General features: G+C 39.8%; 1 protein-coding gene across 1 annotated transcript; it reads left to right on the top strand.

Moving 5' to 3' along the window:
- The first annotated feature begins 2,251 nt into the window (after positions 1-2,251).
- On the top strand, positions 2,252-21,741 carry UNC93A (unc-93 homolog A). The gene is made up of 8 exons (XM_025172400.2): positions 2,252-2,398; positions 3,465-3,646; positions 7,903-8,132; positions 9,879-10,007; positions 12,402-12,613; positions 14,315-14,450; positions 16,718-16,849; positions 21,470-21,741. Exons 1-8 carry the CDS (start codon positions 2,312-2,314, stop codon positions 21,739-21,741), a joined length of 1,380 nt encoding a protein of 459 aa, XP_025028168.1. The 5' UTR covers positions 2,252-2,311.
- The last annotated feature ends 238 nt before the right edge of the window (positions 21,742-21,979 follow it).

Below are 21,979 nucleotides of genomic sequence, written 5' to 3'. Positions count from 1 at the left end.
GCATTTGCTCTGATTGTTTATCTGTCTTGGCTTCTACATGTACTCCTTCCCCGTCATGCTTTCTATATGAAGTAGTAGGGAGCCAGTGCTATGCTGTGAAGTACCTCCAGAGGGAAAGAGAGAAAAGCAGATTATTATTCCTTCAGAAGCCATCATTCACCTCCTGATATCACAGACTCAGCTACAAATCTTTGCAATGGTACACAGGTCTGATAATTTATTTATTTATTATTTGTTTATTAATCACATTTATGTGGCCACCCATCTCACAGTAAAGTGACTCTAGGCGGCTTATGATAAAAACCATCAGAAAAAACTAAATATTAAAAACTACAATTAAAAGACATCAGCAATGTTGTTATAACAATATAATGTTGAGCAAATATTATATTCAACATTATTATATTAATATCAGTATATTATATAAATATAATAATATAGTATTATTTTATTATATACATTTGATATTAAGATTCAACATTATTCATTATTATATTAACAATATAATATTGAGCAAATGCTACCAACATATCAGACTGAGTTCATACATTATGTTAAGCCATGATGTGGATTGTTTGTTTTTTGGCTTAGCATGTGTGGATGCAGCTGCTATAATTGTAAACCATGATTTATGGCTTAGCATGTTGTGCAGACTCAGGCAATTGGCTAAGTGCAATGGAGGAATGCAGTCAAAGGGTTGAAGAAAAGTTTCATAAACTTTCTTATGGAAGGCAATTAAGGTGAATGAAAGCCATGCTTTTGGATAGCTGATAATACACCCTAAATATTGAACTGTTATGTTTGTTAAAGTTGTATGAATACCTAAACAGAAATGCAAAAAAAAAAACCAAAAGCCATTCGTGAAAAATTAAAATAAGTTTAGAGAAAGGAAGATTGAACTTCCAAGAGCAATGAGGCTCTTTCCTTTTCTTTTTTCTAGATTACATAAAGGTGTTCCTTGGTTTGCTAGAAGTGCCCATTCCAGAGCAAAGCCTTTACTGTGTCAGGCCTGTGTTGCCATAGGAAGGAAAGCATTCAAGTGGGCATTCTTGAAATTCCCTGCATATGTAAGAGCTGAGACTGAAATGCAAAGACTGTCTGGGTTCTTTGAAGTCAGTTTAATCTTAGGTGCCCTGAAAGAAAAAAATAAAAGGGTGTCAAGGCTGACATACCACAGGCCTTTGAGGTATGTTCAGAGCTTGGTACAAAATGAAAAAACTTTCCAGCCTTGACAAATTTCTACAGTAAAGATGCAACACATTCCTTTGGAGAGATTCACTCACGAGAAGTTGGAAAATTCAGCCCCTGCAGAGCAAACTGAACAGGCTAGTGGGTTCTGGATCCACTGACACAGGAGGCTTTGCCAGGCATGCTGTGGCAAAAAAACAGCGATTCTAACTGAATTTACATACGAGATTGTTTGTGAACCATGATTTATAACTTATCTTCAGCCATAGCTTGTGGCTTATTCAACAAAGTGACAATATAACGAACTATTCCTGGAGGAAGGAAGGCCTCTGTTTTGAGTTTTTCATATTTGCCTACACTTCTTTCGGTTTGGTCTGTTCTTGATGCTGCTTTGTATCTGTATGCTGCTCCTTGGTTTCTTCCTTTCAACTCTACAGTATATCTGTTGATCTCTCAGCTTCTCATTCTGTGCAAATCTGTTAAATTTGGCTTGTTGCACAAGAATTCTTCTTTTAAAGTGTGCGCTAATATTTGCTGCTTTTTCAAAGCAGCACATGTGTGGTGTTTGTCATATAGAGATAGCTAATGTCTTGGAGTGCAGTTGCCCATATCCTGGCTGGGAGTGATGGGAACTGCAGTCGAACATGTCTGGAAGACACCCATTTGGGGAACACTCTTTGGGGGAATAGTAAGTGCTGTGTTGTGCTACAGCTTTCCAAGTGACCTTTTCAATGGAATGGTAACCTAAAACTGTAACCCACCCACCTGTTTCTTAAAATATACTCCTCCTTCAGTGTGAGTGGGCAAGGAAGGGAGATCTGCTTCAAAAAGGCAATCTGGAAAGTTGCCTTGTGGCTGGAAATGATTCATAAAATTGGGTGTAAGGGAAGACATTATACAGATATCAATATGCTTTCTGTGGATCCCAATCAATACTTCAGATCAAGTGAATCAGTACCAGACTTCTATAGCATTTTCAATGCTGGAGAAGGCAAAGTTCATTGGCAGGTACTCAAATAGCTAATATGACTCCTTTGTGTTATAGGTGAAGGAAAACTAGAATCCAGCCACTCTTAGATCCCGTCTCTGGAGTTTCTCCATTTGGAACTTCTATCACTCAGCCATGTACTCGTATCTGAAAAACATTCTTATTATTTCATTTGGATTCTCATTTCTCTTTACTGCTTATGGAGGGCTCCAGAACCTTCAGGTAGGTGAACTTTATTTGGATCTATGAGATCATGCTAGCCACTATATACTCCAGAATATAGAGGGAGTGAATTGTATATGCCCTTTTATATGGTTAGATTGGTATGGACCTAAAATGCTTCGGAAGCTAACCACTTTATTTATTGGTGGAGTGACTTTTAGGTAATCCCATATGGGACAATGATTATGTGCTGATGTTTTGCCAGCTGTGCTACAACCTTATACAGAGCAGATCTAAATTCATTTTCTATTCACATTTCTCTGTTTTCATTTTTTTCCCCTGATCATGTATATTTATATTATCTGTAATTTTAATATACTGAATGCTGCCTTGGGAAAACCTGATTTTCAAAGGCAAAATGCCATTGTTTTAAAATAGATGAGATGAGATTCCATGATGAAAGAAAGCTTTAACCCTCAATTGAAATAAATCATAAGCACCTCAAGATAAGGCCAGTGGTCCTGGTGATCTGACCAAGACATTTTTGTTGTATCAATGCAGAAAATCCTCAGCATCTATCCCCTTTCTGTGTAGTTCAACAACATTTATTCCCAACAGCTTACTGCCCTTTCATGACTACAAGAACCTACCAACTCACTTTCTCAGGCTGGGGTAGTTTTGGGTAAACATTGTCACTTTAATCGGTCATTGGTGGCAATTGTAGCATGGGCAGGTTGATAAAAGGCAAGGGGCTTGGTCAATCTGCTTCCTTTCCACAACTGCCCCATGGCAAGAGACACATTGTATTTTCATTCCTCTTTACAATAAAGACCGATGTGTTTGGATACCCCAATAGAGAAGCTTAATTCATGGGTATCCTTGGCGGGAGGGATGATGAAATGTGTGTGCTGACATCATCAACCAAATGCTCTGACTTCTTTAAAGGTTAGGACACAGTAATCACAGACAGCATTTTGTGATGACAATGCTTCTGTCATATGTGTTTGATATCATGGCTTCATTGCCAAACTTCCCTGGCTGAACTGTCTCTTCCTTTGTTTCTATCAATCATTGTCCCCTGGTGTTGGTTATAAATATGTGCCTCCATTGCATTTTGTCTGTACAGAGCAGCCTCCACTCTGAAGAAGGCCTGGGAGTTGCCTCCCTGAGTGTGATCTACGCTGCTCTGATCCTGTCCTCCATGTTTCTCCCATCAGTCCTCATTAAGAAATTTGGATGCAAGTGGACCATTGTGGGCTGCATGTGTTGCTATATTACATTCTCTTTGGGAAACTTCTATGCCAGCTGGTAATAGTTATTGCCTAATTCCTATGTCATTTGCAATGTATTTGGGGGGAACAGACATAATTTCAGGCTGACTGATCTGCAGGGGGCTATCACCATGAAAAATCTAATTGGATCTAATCGAATTGGAAAATGTTCAGCCACATAGTAAATAGGTGGACATTTGTTCATAGGATGGTTTGGGCTTCACAAAACATAAGACCGAAAGTCACCTTGGGATAGGACAAGTAAATGTTTTTAATGGTAGCACTAAGCTGAATGCTTTGAGGCTATGTATATTACTGACACCTGAGGAATTAGCAAACAGCAGCTGGGAAGAAGAATAGAGGAACAGCTACAGAAGAGATGTGCAACTTTCACTGACTTGAGGGCCAGAACTGGGTTTTCTACAACATGCCAAGGTCTGCAAGTGAGCAGAGCCAAAACCCAACTCTGTATGTGATGGAGTTTTTAAAGAATGAAATGGGGCCCTCAGCCCCCAAAGATGTTGAGAAGGTAAGGGAGAGCTCTTGACCTTAAATATTTTGAGGTCAGTCCAGGTCTCAAAATGATACCAGTTTCAGCCTGGATAGAGCTCTTAATGACAATGGAAATAGGGGACCAAGGCACGAAATAGTGCCCTAACAGGAGAGAAGAAAGAGAAGAGCAGGCTTGCGGTGAACGACTATGGTGTACTTCTTCTCCCGTGCTTGGCTTTGGGCATCTCTCCACCCACACTGAGATCATTTTCAGATAAACCTAAAGTAAGACACTGGGAGAAGCAGAGATCAAATTGTCCTACTAATTTTGGATTTGAGGGAGAGCCATTTGGGCAGGATTTATGCCACAATTCCAAGCTGTGAAACTGCAGCTGTTGCTTTAGGCCATTCTGTAGATGGTTAAGATGGTTTTGCTGATCTCTGGTTTGAGGTCTTGTTTTTGTCTTTGTCTTTTTTCCCTAGTCCACCTCTGATATGTCAGTGAAGGGTTTCTCATCAAAACAAAACCGCCACACACGTGCAGCCTTTTTCACGAGCAATCGGAAAGCGAACCGAAAAGCAGAAGAAATAAGCAGATATGCTGGAGAGTGTATGGCAACTGCTTTTGTAGCTGAGGCAACCACTAACATCTCCTTTAGCAAACAAAGCTCTGAGCCAATTTAAACCAAGCAGAAGCCAATAAAGGCACCATCTAATGACTAGGTGTTATAATTACATTTCAAAAGGAAAGGATAGGGAAAGAGTTGTTTAGCTGATGTTTTCTCAGCCTTCCTCAGCCAGGTACCCCCCAGATGTCTTAGGAGTACAGTGCCTTGAATCTCCAACCAGAACGTTGGCCATGTTAGCAATGGAAATCTGAGAGTTGACACCCCAACATATCCAGAGGGCACTAGCCTGGGGAATGCTATGTAGCCCTTATATTTTCATTTCCACCACCCTCTACTGAGTACAAAAGATCAGGTGAGAAAAATATAAAGTGGCAGCTTTATAGAGCCATAAATAAGTTGCACTTGGACCATTAAACTTTCTAAACCTCATTTTTTCTTATCTTTTGAGGGCAATATATTCATCCATCCATAGTAGCAGAGCAGTTCTGGCATATCCTGTGTTTCATTACATTAGACAGACTCAAAGTAGGTGAGATGTGGAAATTCCAGAACCATAGCTCACAATGTCTTCATGGGAAACTCTTGTTTTGATCAGGACAAGGGCAAGTTAATCTGCCACTATATTACTCCCCCATGCAAATCTCTCTCTCGTACACAGTTGTTATTAACCACATAGACTAAATCTGTTTGTTTGCTTATTTATTTGGTTAGACTGCTATCCTGCCTTTCCTCTTGGAACTCAAGGTGGTATATATAACCCTCCCTCTACCATTTTTTCCCACAACACATTTTTGGAATAGATTAGGCTGAGAAAGAGTGAGCATCCATGGCTGAAGACAGAACTGAACTTGAATATCCTAGGGCCTATTGCAATACTTCAATCAGTGTAGCATACTTACTTGTGGAAGTCACGTTACAGGCAGCTTTTGTGTCTGTATTTTCCCCTAGTAGCAGGATCACAGGAGCCACATGCATTTGAGAATTTGCACTAGAAGTATTGATTTATATTTTTTCCTTGCTCTCCAAGGCCTGATCCAAATCATTTTCCTTCAGGACTTGCTTTATGGGCAAGAAAAATTGAAGGGTTCACACAAGACCCACAGTGTATGGAAAAAATGCACAGGAGGTGCTTTAAGGCAAAACAGGTTGAAAATCATGTAACTTTTCCTACTTCTGATAAATCATGAGTGAAGATTTATGAGAATAAGTTCTTTATTAGTATATCTGTGTAAGTGGAGAGCATGTACATTTGAACATTGAGCACTGTGGCATTTCTAGTGGAAGAGTGTTCTCTGTTTATAGCTGTATGTGCAAAAAACTGGTCCTCATGAACGTCTCCTGGATGTTCATCAGATTCTAGTAATGGACTGAAATAGTCTACGCAACCCTGAGAATACACTTTTACTTTTCACGTGAACAAAATGATTCTCGTGGAACTGTCCAAGCTATCATTAAAACATATTTTCTTACACTCTGGAGAGGGGAAAATGTGTAAGTTATGTATTTATCAAAATATTCATGTATCACTTTTCCATGTATTAAAAAATATCAATGGGATTTAGAATATAAAGAAACAAAATTTCCATATTGTTATGCCATCCGTTAAAACCATACAATAATGCAACAACTAATAAGGGTAGTTGGCCACCAGGAATCAGGTCAAGGAAGTAGTCAACTAAACATCACTGGCAGAATTATTTTACATTATTAGCCACACTCACTGAACTCAGGGTGTGGCTCTTTCCAAATCCTGACACCACAAAACAGCATGTCCCCCACCATCACTGCTCACTGAATGTTAGCCAACATCAGTCTAATAAGCAAGGGATCATCTGTTTACCCTAACAGTGGAAAAAAGGAAGAAGGTCATTTTTTCAGGCTGTGTAGGACCATATATTAACCACAATAATTATGAGCATGGCAGCTGGTAAGAGCCCGCAGCATGGACCGCACATATAAGGACTGTGCAGCATTTTGGATTCAGCTCCAAAAAGCCATCTGTGGATGTGCAAGTTCAGTACATAACTACAACTCCTTAAAGCCCTGTACAGTTTACTGGGAGGGTACAGCAGCTGTAAAGGGCATCCATGCGAATTCAGGAAAAGAGTCAGCTGTTTTCAAGAGTTGCTGAGAGGTTCTACATTCATGCTCCCACACACTCCACAATATATTTTGGAACTGAATCCAAAGTACTCCTGCAGAGTCATATGAGAGAACTAGTTCAATTTAGTGGTTGAAAAGTTGGACTGTAATTGGAGAGACCCAGCTTGAAAACCCCATTCAAACTGGGATTTCTCTGTGTGACTTTGGGCCAGCCGTTTTCTCTCAGCCCATCCTATCTCAAAGGACTGTTGCCATGGAGGTAAAAAGAAGAGAGACCCACTAGATAAAGTGCCTTGAGCTCCCAGATGTAAAGGAGGATATACAAATATGTGTGTGTGTGTGTGTGTGTGTGTGTGCCTTCAAGTCAGTTTTTGACACCTGGCAACTGCCTGGACAAGTCCTTGCAGTTTTCTTGGCAAGGTATTTCAAAAGTGGTTTGCCATTGCCTCCTTCCTAGGGCTGAGAGGGAGTGACTGGCCCAAGGTCACTCACATGGCTTCGTGCCTAAGGTGGGACTAGAACTCATGGTCTTCTGGTTTCTACTCTGATACCATAACCACTACACCAAACTGGCTCTACAAATGTAGGAAATAAATTATAAATATGAATGGTAAGAAGCCCCAATGAACAAACTTATTGTTCCCTTCTGCACTAGCTGCATCTTCTGAACCTCTCTCAAGGGCCATCTGACATAAAATGCATTACACAAGCCTAGTGTTGATTTTACTAATGCCTAGATCACTGTGGAAACCCTATCCAGGAAAGGCCACACCTGTCATGCTAGACAAATAGGGGGTAGGCGTCACTTGAGTTTCTGGTGCCAAAGCTGCAATGATGGTGATGCCTCAATGCTGTACTTGTATCACGATCTCTTATGCAAGTGCGTAAGAATTGGCATTTGATTGAAGGTGTCAAAACACATGAGTCATTATCTGCCTCCCTTGCATTCTGTTTTTGTTCCTGCAGAGGGAGCACAAGTAATAAATTCCTCTGAAATTTGGTGGAATGATAAGTATTGCGGGCTTATGTTTTGTTTCAGAAAAATAACTAAATTACCTATTTTTGGCAGGTTCACACTCATCCCTACATCTATGATCTTAGGGCTGGGAGGAGCCCCCCTCTGGTCAGCGAAATGCACTTATCTTACTGTGGCTGGCAATTTATATGCTCAGAAAGCGGGGAAAATTGGAAAATACATAGTTACCCAGTATTTTGGAATCTTCTTTTTGATATACCGAACTTCTGGAGTCTGGGGAAATCTAATATCATCTCTGGTCTTTGGCCAGACTCCTAACAAAGGTAATTATGTTTAAGTGGACATGTAGTAGTAAGGAAGACACATGAAGCCTCTGTCATTTGTAAATAATGTAATGAGAAAGGAAATGTTTTAAGGCTTTTAAAACTCTTGTTGAGCATTACAGCCAGCCTATGTTCTCTACCCCTCTTACTCTGCCTCTTGGGCCTGCATATAACTGATTCCAGATATAGTTCATATATTGTCTTAAATCGTAATATAATTTGCTTGATTTTGGCTTAGCATATTGGATAATCCCATGCTATTTTACACAAGCTTTACTAATCTTCTGACAAAGTACCAAATGGACCCTAACAAATGATGTTTCTACCATTTACAGTAAAGAATCAGTCTACGGATTTATATTCTATGTTTTAATTTTTTTTTTTTACTTTAATCTTTATTTAATTTTTTAATGTAAGGGTAGTACAGGCTAAATGGTCTTGAAGAGTAGAAACTGATTGGGACTGAATGTTACAGGAACTAATTAAAATCACTACCAAAGTGACAATTTTAAGAAGATTTATTGCTAGTGGATAAAATTCCACTGATTGACCAAATGTTACTGTTAGGAACAAATCAGAAACTGCTAGTGGTGCTCTTGAAATCTTTCAAAGGACCATACTCTGCTCAAAGGCTCAATTATTGCTTCTGGAAAGAAAACTCACAAATACACGTGCATCAGCCCATTAGTAAGTTCTTGATATGATTGCTTGAACGTCTGGACCAGGAAAAGCAATTCAGAGAGAAGGACTTTGCAACAAGAATGCACAAAATAGACCGCTTAGGAATTCATTCTTTATAACAGAATGTACAATTTTGGGGGGAGGGGTGGATAAGCATCATCTCATCTACAACTTGCAGCTGCAGGCAAGGCAACAGTGTGCAGGGCAATAGCTCAAAGAGGATGAGGCTGTATTGAACAAACTGGTAGAGCTGAGGTTTCCTCATTTTTTCCACTGAAGAAGAGTCGAGATTTGTTTTTAATTGTGTGAAGTTTATTAAGATCTTACAGTAAGTTTGAATGTGTTTCCTGTGTCGAAATGGGGGAAGAAAGGATATCATCCATTTTTGACAGTCTTGAGAAGGCATAGGAGTTGCAAAAACTGGGTTTTGCCCCTCTTTTCTCTAGCCAGAGATATCAAGTTTCCTGAACTCCTACAACTGTTTCCCAGTATAATTGCTGCCAAGGAGATATTGCTTGGATTAGAAATAAGAACACCAAGGCAGTTTAGATTTCTTTGAAACACAGCTTGAAAACTGTTGACATACAACCATGACTTGATTGTATATACAGGTAGTCCTTGACTTACGACCATTCGTTTAATAACCATTTGAAGTTATGACGGTGCTGAAAAAAGTGATTTATGACTGGTCCTTGCACACCATCCCCACAGTCATGTGATCAAAATTCAGGCCCTTGGCAACTGGCATGTATTTACGACATTTGCAATGTCCCGGAGTCATGCAATTGCCATTTGTGACCTTCCCAGGGGGCTTCCAACAAGCAAAGTCAATGGGGGAAGCTGGATTTGCTTAACAACCATGTGATTTGCTTAACAACCACGGCAAAAAAGGTCTTAAAATTAGGCACGACTCACTTAACAACTGCATCTCTTAGCAACAGAAGTTCTGGTCCCAATTGTGGTCATAAGTTGAAGACTACCTGTATGGCCTTCATTTGTATATATGGCCTTCATTTTTTGACCACTAATACATTTCTCTTTCCTTTTATGTTTTTAATGTATTAGTAAATCTCACAGAAGCAGATCTGGTGTGCTGTGGTACAGGCAACTGTATGATAAATACCACAAATAGCACTGTGATATCAAAAGGACCATCTAATACTTTGATCTATACTTTGATGGGAATCTACACAGGTAGGCCCTCCCAGGGACCTTTTGCACCCCATGAAGGAAAGTGTACATAATTGGTATGTATAATGTATCAGAGCACATTTTAAAGTCACACAATGCAGGACCTTACTAAAGCTAAGTTCCTGGTTTAAGTAGTGCCTTGATGGGAGATTATCTAGGAAATTTGCTTCTCTTGCCTTTAGCAACATCATGGCAAGTTTTTAGGTGGATAAATTAATATATAAAATGTTGAGATCTTAATTGTGAGATGGTTCAGAATGGCATACAGCATAGATGTATTCTATTCTGAAAAGTCTTAAATAGAGATCAGGGTTGGCCAGTGATGGGGATCGATGGAAATCACTAACTGACCAAAATCAAATATAAGTAATTGGGAGATCTCCAACTGGATCTCCTAAACGTTAAACAGGATTGACAAACTATTTATATATTTCATATAATAAAATTAATCAGAAAGTATCTTATATGTTTATAGAATCCCTACATGTAAGAATTGAAAAGGACATTGGAGGACACCTAGCTTAAACCCCTGACCAGTAGAAGAATCTACTACTGTAGCATCCCTGACATCAGATGGCTGTCTAGCCTCTGTTTAAATACTTCCAGTGAAGGAGAATCCACCACCTCTCAAAGCAGTCCGTTCCATTATTGAAGACCTCTTACTTTTCGGAAGGTTTTTTTTCCTAACCCACTCAAAAAGTTCTCCCTTTTAATTTAAATCCATTGTTTCTTGTTTGCCTTCTTGTCTGGAATAGCTTTGAACAATTCTGCCACCTTGTCTACATAGCATTTCAAATTCTTGAAAACAACAATCATGTCTCCCCACAGTCTTCTCTTCTCTAGAAGAGAACATATCCCATGCCTCCAACCATTTCTTGTGGGTTTTTTTTTACTTCCAGCCCCCTTTTTATATTGGTTCCTCTTCTTCTAATTAATAAACACTGTTGAATCACTGAGGTTTGAAATGTTCTACCTTCTACCAGGAACATCTGTCCATCGCAGAAAATATTGGATCACATTCTGTGGTTCCTGTTCATAGTATACAAAACTTTGCTAGATTTCTGCTTCACCCAGGACTGAAGGCATAGGGCATAGGCAACAAATTGAATTGAACCAGAATCTGAGAAGCAAAAGCTATAGGACAAGCCAGTAATTGGGACAGGTTGAAGGAATACTGGGAAACCAGAAGTCAAGAAGAATATCCACAGGGTATAGGAATGCATGAGAGCTTAATTACAATATGAGGTCCTCTTATATTTCTTTGGGTCTAGGTGGATTGACTGGCCAGATTTGGTGCACAGAGTTAATCAAGAACTTCAGAACACTTCAGTGAGAAATTGCCACATTCATTTTCTAGTGGCTCACCACAAGGGACAGCTGTGCACAGATTTCATTAGGTTTTGATAGAGAATACAATACAAACCAAAGTCAGTTTCCCACTTTGGGTGTCTATTGCAAGGAAAGTAAAATATTGATATGCAATGTGTATTTCAGGGGAGGGTATTCAACATTATTGATCTTCTTCCTGATGAATCTCTGATAAGCTTTGTTCCTCAGCAGACAGTTTGAAAACCACTGGTATATAATTTTTAATACTATTTCTTGGTTGGTATGCAATATGGTTTAATACTGCTTTACAGTTAATATGACATGTTTGGGTATTTTTTATTCCTGTAATATGAGATACACAGCTTGTGATAGGGAGAGGCTACCCTCCAAAATCACTGAGTCAAAGATTTTCACATTTCTAATATTAGGGATCAAAATTTTATGCCTTAACATAGTAGTTCTGATTCTGAAGGTAACATTTCCTATTCAAAATATGAACAGAGAAATGGCAAAACTCACCAAATTCTGAATATTCTGTGGATTTCAGTAGTTATATTGAATCCATTTGACTACTCCTGTGTCAACCTTCAACAATATAATGTAATAAAAAATAACATTCCTGTTCTTAGTATAATATCCCTTCACATGTAATTCAGAAAAGATTATCACTGCAAGGAAATAGCTCAAAAAATAAGTTCATCTAGAGTAGAAGCAATACTGACAGATGTGTGATAGTGTATCCATGCTAATCTCAGTAAAGCCTTTGATTTGACCTGGAATGGTAAGAAATGTTTTATGCAACAGCAGATTGTGGTGGTGGTTGTTTTTTTTTCCTCCTAGCTGTCATAACACAGATGTCACAGCTGAGCAAAGAGAATTGTGGAAAAAAATGTGCCCTTACAGTATTTTGCTTTGGGTTAAAGCAAGACATTTTTAATACTGCTAGCTTTAAATTAGAGGCACTTAATGGCCTAGTAATATGACCTTATTACTAAACACCAATTCTTCCAAAAACAACAATGTATCATTTTAATTTTGTTTGTTTAAATACATCCTTTCATTTCTCAGCTAGTGAGATTCTAGCTGTGTTGCTAGTCACTATATTTCTGGATCAAATCTCAACCAACCAAGCAGAGAGTGAAGAAAAGGCAGTATCATCATTTGGATCCACTTTTCTGGAAACATTTCAACATCTTAAAGATAAACGCCAGTGTCTCCTGATACCTTTGACTATGTATAGTGGACTTGAACAAGGATTCCTTGCTGGTGACTATAATAAGGTAGGTTGTAAAATCTAGGGTTATCTAATCTATTTCAGCTGCTCAGTGAAAAGATGCAGAAGGAGCAGAACTTGACAACAGAATTGCAGAGAGCGCCCAATAGTAGACCCTGAGAAGGGCCTAGAGAACCCATCTAAATGATGTGCCACCAGATGTACAGTGCATCTGTCCATTTTCTATGACTCTAATTCTAATTCTAGTTCCATATTGTCAAGAGAAGCAACCTCATCCCCCATATCTATAGAAAAGAGCAGGTTAAATTTAAAGGAATGCAAAGCAGGTACTTTCTTTTCCTCCAGCTCCTGGCTGCCACCCAGCTTAATGGAAAAGCCAGCCCTGCAGATTCCCCTGTAGAGCCAAACTAGTCATTCTGCAGAACAAGTGCAGACCATTATACTGATGTGTACCGGTCTTGCAACATTAGGATGCCCTGCTTGAAAGGGTGTGGATCGACAGTCTAATGCACGCTGAAGCATACATACATTTTCAAATGAAACGAATTCATGAAAAAAATGATGCAATGAGAAAACTGAGTAGACAGCAGGTCCAAACAGGTTGTGAGTGATGTAGTTTGGCCATGTTTCTGCCACCAGTGATTTACTCCCCCTGTGGTCCTCCTCTGTTTGAACGTGTTGTACTCTGATGCTTATAAATTGTGAATTGACCATGCGTTTGTCAATTAACCATATTGTGTTAACTATTCTCTCTATGCAAACCATTTTTACATCAATGTTCCCCAATATGATGCATTTCAGGTGTGGAGAATTACAACTTCCAGAGTTGCCAATTAACCATTATTAATTATATTTCTTATGTAAATGATTTCAACATTAGCCTTTCCCATTCTGGTGTGTTCTAGTTACATCAGGATTAAAACTCCCAGAATTCCTAGCCAACATTCCCAAAGAATTCCATCTTTGCTAAGAATTCCAATGTGTTGAAATTGTTTATTTTTATTTCTTTGTTACATTTATATGGCTGCACATCTAACAGTGGAACTCTGGGCAGTAAACAAATATGAAAACATAATACATAATCCAAAACAATTAAAAAAAAGTTGAGGCCCCTATTAAAAAAAAATCATCAGCAGCATGTTACACATACAAATGTCAGAGCTCCATTAATATCCCATCTTCAATGCCTGGGGGAAAAGCCAGGTCTTCACAGCCTTCCAGAAGGCCAAAAGGGTTTGGGATGTCCAGGGGGAGGCTGTTCCATAAGCCAGGCATCATGACAGAGAAGGTACACTTTCTAGGACTTGCCAGGTGACACTGCTTCACTGAGGGGACCCTGAGCATATTCCCTCTACTAAATTGAGTGGGACAGGCAGAAACCAAAGGGATAAGCAATCATGCAGTTACAACTCACCTGGAGGATACCACTTTGAGAACAAGTATGTTATGTCTTTTTGGTGCCAGGTCCAGTTTTTCAATTGTTTTTGCATTTGAGAACAGCTGCAGTAACTGATCAAGTCTTGGTCATCTACCCATATTGCACAGCAGCTGCGCACTGAATTTAGAGGCTCTGTAGCAAGATAGAGAATGGCGCTTTATTGATCAGGTAGGTGTTGCATGAATATTCAACACCAGCACTCCGAAGCATTCATCAGGCCTTTAGCTTCAAACAAGAAAATTGAAGTTTCTGTTCTGTATAGCAATATAACTGTGTGGGCATCTCTCTCTTTCTCATGTTTCTTTCTAGTCCTATGTGACCTGTGCTCTTGGGATAAATTTCGTTGGATATGTGATGATCTGCTTTTCAGCTACAAACTCACTCGCTTCGATGTTGTGTGGAAAGATTTACCAGTTCACTGGTAGAAAGGTTCTCTTTACACTGAGTAGGTAAAGGATAACTGGGGGGGTTATCTACTGTGATGGCCAGGGTGGACTTGGGCTTTGAGGAATAGGATACAAGTTAAGAAGCAATTGCTCACAAACATAGTCAGTCTAGAGAACTTCCCATCACTAGCAAGATGAAAAGGCAACAGTCCCAATAGTTTTATATATATAAATATATCTGCTGGATTAGTAGCTTCATGGAAAAATTCTCCAAATGTACAGGAATTATAATTCACCTGATACTATTGGTCAGTAATTCCAAGAGTTCTCAGAAAACCATCTGGAGGTAATAGAGCTGAAGGCTCCCAAGTTGGAGAAGGTGATCTGGAAATTTGTGTGACCTATGGGATTCATGAAATCACGATACAGCATGTTAATTTTAGTATCTGACCTCATATCAACAATTCTGGTACACCTTTTACAATTTATTCATATAGGTGATATTAATTTTTTAAAAAATGGATATTAGGACTGTGCATACTTTGAAAATGTTTCAGAAGAATTGCTTTAGAACTTGCACAAGTGTAACTCTTCTGCTATTCATTAAAGTGTGAGCCTTGGGAAAATGATGCTGATTAAAGTCACATTACAGTAATCTTAATTAGTGGACTTCTTAAAACAGCAGCATCTTTTAAGATGTGGAAGCTTGAAAAAAGGCTGCTTTAAAGAATAATACAGAGATGCTGAGCTCAAGTGATAACTGGGGTACTTGTTCCATAGAATCATAGAGAGGAAGAGACCTTAGAGGTCACCCAGTTCAGCACCCAGTATATCTGGCAGATGATCATCCACCCTCTGTTAGAAAACCTTTAGCAAAGGAGAACTTGCCACATAATGTGGCAGCCTTTTCCACTGGCTGACACTTTGTACAATCAGGAGGTATCTCCTGATGTCTAGCCTAAACCAGCTTCCTTGTAGTTTTAACCCACTGACTCTAGTCCTGCCCTCTGTGGCAATAAAAAATAAATCCAAACCCTCTACTCTATGACAGTCTTTCAAATATCTGAAGACTGTTATCCTATCTTCCCTCTGTCATATTTTTGTAGACTAAACAACCTTTAATCAAATCATTTTTAACACATGCACAGCCCTAAACTATAGTTGCTTTGCAGAATAAAAGTCCCTAAAGGATTTGAGGATACAGTATATTAAAAAAAAAAAAACTGATCTCACTGTTATGTGCATTTTAACAGAGCAATCCTGTAGATTCCTGTGCAGAATTAAGACTTTGAATTCAGCAGAGCTTATTTTCCGGGAACTTGTCATAGGCATCTGTGGCTACAGCTTGAGATCAAAAGGGCAGGATGGCAATAGCAGTAGTGGGATGAAAACCCCTCCTTTTTGTACATGTACACAGTGTCAACACACATATAAACGGGCTTCAATTGCACTGCCACAACTACCATTTTGTCTTTGTTTACACACATGCCCCCCACTAGTGGTCATAGGACTGCATCTTAGATAGTGACTGGATGACATACCATATTTAGCTGTGATTTGTTGATTAAGGCACAATTGCCTTAGGTGAGGTTGACCTTGTCATTGTTGAGTTCCGGAGGTCCCTCAAGACTTGGTGATCCCGGCAGGCCTAGGACCCCAGGGGACAGGGGAATTAGTGAGGTGGCTCCCTTATTTTTAATATCCTTTTATTCTATGTTTTATTTTGTTTTTTATATTTTTAATGTACTTGACTGCTTTTAGCTTTGTTGCACACCGCCCAGAGTTACCTGTGGTGAGAGGGGCAGCTATATAAATTGGTTTAATAAATGTAATAAATAAATTGACTGGGTTCACAGATTGTGCCAAACCATAAACAATCATTTACAAACCATGGTAGGTGGATTCACACAGTGTATCAGCCATCAACAAGCAAGCACTTTCATTTTCAGGGATTGTTAATTGCCTACTTCCTCTGTTTACCTTGGGAATGTGCTCTGGCCTGCCAATAGATGCTTTTTAACCTTGTTCCCCAGAACAGTAAGGCATTACCATGCAGCAGATGTGCTTTTAACTGCCTCGGTGCGCATTGCCCATAACGCAAGCACTGGACTTCAGTGCAGGTGTAGAGCTAGAAGGCTGACACCCTAATTGGTTCCTTGTGTGGACCAATCCTGCTTGTTTCCTTCCAGAGTCAGCTGAGCACTAGGAATGAAGTTATGGGTAAGATGGACTTTGGGTCTTATGAAACCAAGCAGTTCTTAAATTCATGAAGTGTGGATTACAATGTGCTTTCCTGTTTTCTCATGAACTTTGCCTAATCCAACAGGTACCATTCTCTATCTTGCCTGCATAATAGCACTATTGCTCTGGAAACCTCACCCAAACCAACTTGCCCTATTTTTTATAATACCTGCCATCTGGGGTGTAGCAGATGCCATCTTGCAAACACTCACCAATGGTAAGTACTTATAGCGAGAGAAGGCCAACAGAAAGATGAAATAGGAGTGTGGGCTTTATGCAAAGGAGATAATCAATCTGAGCCACTGCATTAGTCTTACTGGAAAGTGCTCCTTGACGTGAACTGTTGGAAGGATGTGTGTTATGATCATGGATGGCCATCTAGGTCTGCTCTTTTGTGCATAATGATCGCACTCTATTTCTATGCAAATTGGATGAATTTTTAAAAATCTGCATGAACATCCACATGCATTTCTGTGCACATAAAAACGTGTATATATTTTTGTATACAATTTCTTAAAAATACATATTTGCATTTTCCCTTAATATGTGCCTTTTAATGGCGTGTTTTTCTTAAAGTATGCATTTTTTTTTCCACCTGGACCCATTTCAGTTGGGAAAATACATTGTGAAATTCTGAAAAGGGAAAAAAAAACCTGAAGGATTTCATATTGCAGTTTGGATATTCAGAGTTTTGAATGGGTCAATTCCCCTTAAAATAATGAACTGAATAAACTTTATCTCAAACCTGAGGATTATTTGATTATTTGATTCCTGAGGATTCTTAAAACTTAGTTAATATTTTAAAGGGCAACATTTTTTGTATACTCCATCTTGAATTAAGCTGCTGGGTGGGCACCTTGAAGGAGGTGCTTTATTTACTGGGTGCCTCCTTGAAGTTCTGCACCACCCCACAACCAGGCTTGTTTAGGTTTCATTCAGAGATCTTCATGGGTTTCTGCCTGCCTTTTCAGTTCTGACAAATGGTAAGCTCAGGTTACTAAACTAACACTACAAAAGGAGAGAGGGAAAAAAAGGAAAATTAAGAAAGATTGTTCATAAAGTTTTATAATGCAATTTAACAGCCTATTTTATAACTGTTAATTTTTATAACCCATCTGAAAACTACAGATGAATATTTATTTATGTATCTTTCACATTAACAAATAGCATCCAGCAGACCTTAGCTGATCTCAGAGGCTAAGCAAGATTAACCCTGATTAATAATTACAGGGGAACTGCCTGGGATTCCCAGGACCATAGGCTAGACAGAATTTAAAAAAACAAAACAGGAAGACGAATCTCTGAAAAAGACAGTGGCAAACTATGATTATAACACTGCCCCAAATGCTCACATGAATGACTTGAAGGCCTTCTGAACAAAAAAGGGGGGTCTTAAAATCAGTATTTGCATGTATGCATTTATGTTTGAGAGTATAATTATTAAATAAAATGATGCTACGTAAGAAAAATTAATTAAAAAAAACTGTAGAGTAGAAAAAACTTAAAGAATTTACCGTAAAGGAGAGAGAAAGAGAGAGGTGATGGATATGTGTATGCACTTATGTACTTGTGTCTGTGGGATTATTTTGTTTAGTGATGTCTGTGCTATTTTGAAAAAAACTCTTATATATCTTCTTTCTCATTTCTGGGGAACATCACAGCACCAATCTAAGAATAAAACTTAGGTTCTTAGATTACATATGAGATTCTGTAGGATATGATGGTTAAGGTGGTGGGACCCAGGTTCAAGTCCACCCTGACATCACTCACTCACTCAGTGACTCACTTTGCGCCACTCAATCCCTCAGCTCCTTCACAGGCAATGGTTGCAGCCAGAAATTACCAGAAGAAGGCTATGCGTGCTCCCTTGAGCTCCTCAATGTCTAATTGTTTACATAACCTACTGATTACATGGGCTTATGCTAAGTGATGTTCACTGGGCATTGGAGTTAAAAAGGCTGCACACCCACCTGAAGAATCTAGCCAAGGAATGTCTGTTATTGCAGTCTCCGTAAGAAAGCATACAAAACTCCTCCAGTTAAATAAGGATCTGGCAGTGGATAAGGAGCAAGATCTCAGTCTGGGCCCAGGAGAGCTGCTGTTGGAGAAGCAGCACTCCTTGCATGCTCAGAAGTTCCTTTCTTTTCTTTCACAGGGTAGTTAAATGGTAGAGCCATGCTGCATTTAAAACCTGATGTTTTGGGATTACAGGTAGTCCTCATTTACCAGCCACAATTGGGACCGGCAACTCCATCACTGAGTTTGTTAAGTGAGGTTGTTAAGTGAAATATCACATGACTGCACTGACTTACGATGTCAGTTCTGGCTGCGGCCATTAAATGAATCACTGCAGGTCATTAAGTGCAACATCACATGACTGCAACTTGCAACTTCCTGAGGGTTTCCCCATTGACTCTGCTTGTTGGAAGCTAGCTGTGAAGGTCACAAATGGTGATCAGTTGTGACGCTGCGACTGTTGTAAATGCACACCAATTGCCAAGCGCCCAAATCGTGATCACGTGATCACGGGGATGCTGCGACAGCTGCAACTTCAAGGACCGGTCGTAAATCTCCTTTTTCAGTGCCGTCATAACTTTGACCAGTTGCTGAATGAGTAGTCAGTATGAGGACTACCTGTATACCACTCCAAGCTATGTATGAGCAACTCAATTTAACGGCCAGTTACACTGCTGAGCCTTAACCCAGTTCTGTCACCAAAGGACCATAACAGTCTAAGGAGAATGGTCAAAAATTCACCAGCATTCAGAAGTGAAGCAAGTCACTCACAAAATTGTCTTTTAGGGTTGGGAGTCTAAAATTAATCAAGAGCTCCCCCTAGAGCATACTATAGAAATGCAGGATTCAGTTTCAGTCTGATTCATTTGTTCAGAATGCATATGCACTGCCTTTAGATTCGCCCAACTAAAAATAGCTCAAGCAGCAAGTGAGGGCAAACCTCCTTCTCTGTCTAAAGAGGGAAAGGACTCAAGAAAATCTTGCCAGTCAGAGCAGAGGATATCGGAGCCAAAGAGTTTGATGCGATGGGACGCTCCCTCCCTGCAGCCATAGAAGACAGGCCAATCTGTAACAGAGTGCCCCGCGTGGAATCCAACATTCAAACAATGCAATGTTATTTATGGGCTGGCTTGCTTCTTTCTTGATTTATTAGATTTATATCCTGCCTTTGTTTTGACCAGCTCAAGGCAGCATAGATAATGCTCCTCTGTCCTATTTCCTCTCCAAAAAAAACTCCCTGTGAGGTGGGCTGTGCTGAGGAAGAGTGACTGGCCCAAAGTCACCCAGCCAGCTTCTGTGCCTGAAGGAGGAGCAGCAAGACTAAAATAATATAAGCCCCTGAATACTGCTCAGTTCTTTCAGAGCTTAGTTTTCATTGGAGACATCTTGTTTTTGTAGTCTCTGTGGAATTCTTGGTGCTCTCTGAGTTTGTTGTTTGTTTGCAGACATTCCACTACCCAACTAGGTAGCATCATCAGTGCAAGGGAGTGTGGGATTTGCTTCTTGTTTATGTGCAGTAGCTTGCCCTGCCAGTTTTGGTGGAAGTGTAGTTCCCTCCTTGGTGGTATCTCTTTTACTGACAGAGAGCCAAATAGATTTTAATAGAAGCAAATATACCACAGAGAGCAGTAGATGCAATCAATTTTCCTCTTTCAGTTTCCTGAAAGCTAGGGTTGGCTTGCTGAGCCCCCCTCAAGCCCACCCCCCCAAGTTCAGTGAAAATATTTGCAGCTACCAAACATCCTAAATGGAGGCAAAGGCCAAGCAGTTCCATACTGTGCCAAGAAAACCTGAACAGGTCCATGAAGTCACCAAGAGTCCAGATCGACGTGAAGGAGACTCTACATCTTTCTAGCCCAATGGAATGTTAGAAATGATGTCAAAGGACTGGAGACTCCGTCGGTCTAAACATCAGCAGGATAATCTTCTGAAAACTGAACAGAATGGGATCATATTTGGGCTGGTGGAAGAAACCAGCAAAGAGAAGTTTGAGTTTGAAAATGGGCTGGAGTTAGTGAGGGGCTGCAGAGAAAACACATCCAGGAAAAAAAAATCCCCAAGAGTTTCTCTTTGGGCAGTGGCTCAGGGCTGACAACTGCTTCATTCTAAACCTTCATCTCACCTCCCTCCTGGTCACGTGACCCAGAATGGAGCTGCGGTTAAGGCATTGGAAGGAGTTACAGAAGCTACGCTCTGTACGCTCGCCCTGCCTTGCTTACAGCTGACCTGGCATCAGCTTTGCTTCTCTGTGTACCTCCCTATCAGTTGAAGCTTGTCACCTTCCAAACCCAGAGGAGAGAAAGCTGCTGCCTTAAGGAACATGTGTTTTCTTGTGCAACAAACACTATGTAGGACAGACAGGCAGAAGACTGGCAGAGCACATCCACGAACACCAACTAGCAGTCAGAAGACATGATGAAAACTCCTTAATCTCACAGCATATGGACAGATATAACCACAATTTTAACTGGGAAACTGTTAGCATTGTAGACCAAGCAAAATCCAAAAATGCAAGGGAATTCTTGGAAGCTTGGTATTCAGACAAGGCAGCAATTAACAGACACATAAACAGCATCTACACACTATTCAAAAGAGACAAAAGATCAGAACAGCTCCTCACCAGCAATTATCACCAAGATAAGCAGAGGTTACCAGCAACTACCTGGTACAAAAGGGGAGGTATAATAAAATATTTTAATGCAGAATCACCTTCACTTGGAATAGGTGACAACTGTTGTTTTAAAAACATAAATCTGAGTCGGTGTCTTAAAGGTTATCTGACACAATTCATCAACTTTTCTTTTCTTTTCTTTTTTTTTAGCTCTCTATGGAATTTTGTTTGAAAAGCACAAAGAGGCTGCATTTGCAAATTACCGCCTGTGGGAGTCATTGGGATTTGTCATAGCCTTTGGCTACAGCACCTTCTTAAGTGTCTCCATCAAACTGTATATCCTGTTGGCTGTAGTGATTGTGTCAATGGTCTTATATGGAATAGTTGAATACCTGGAATCCAAGATGTCTTCTGGAACACCTAACAGTGCTAAGCAAGAGCCAATCACACCGCAGCAAAATGCTCAGGAAACCCATTTCTAATCCAGTAAGAAAATCCATGTAAAAAAGGCCATTCCCCAGTCCTAAATCAAAGCTTACATACGTATTTTTACTGGCTAACAGAGAAGGGGCTATCCAGGGGCTGATTGGTGGCAATGACAACCATTGAGAAGGCTCAAGGAACTGCTATAATGATGTCCACAGGATTTTTTTTTTCTTCTTTTGTGGTAAGATTGTGGAGTATTATGAACTTTGCTTGTATAGTCTGAGCCCAACCTAC

The sequence above is a fragment of the Python bivittatus genome, unplaced genomic scaffold, assembly GCF_059951505.1.
Source record: "Python bivittatus isolate LINGU-HERP-01145 unplaced genomic scaffold, Pbiv_v1 ctg000020_np1212, whole genome shotgun sequence".
Classification (NCBI taxonomy): domain Eukaryota; kingdom Metazoa; phylum Chordata; class Lepidosauria; order Squamata; family Pythonidae; genus Python; species Python bivittatus.
This window is presented reverse-complemented; position numbering and strand designations above follow the sequence as displayed.

Excerpts from the sequence above, each read along its gene's own strand:
- UNC93A (XM_025172400.2), top strand. The coding sequence starts at position 2,312 with ATGTACTCGTATCTGAAAAACATTCTTATTATTTCATTTGGATTCTCA. Across the intron at positions 2,399-3,464 it reads GAGGGCTCCAGAACCTTCAG|AGCAGCCTCCACTCTGAAGA; the intron begins GTAGGTGAACTT and ends TTGTCTGTACAG. Across the intron at positions 8,133-9,878 it reads TGGCCAGACTCCTAACAAAG|TAAATCTCACAGAAGCAGAT; the intron begins GTAATTATGTTT and ends TTAATGTATTAG.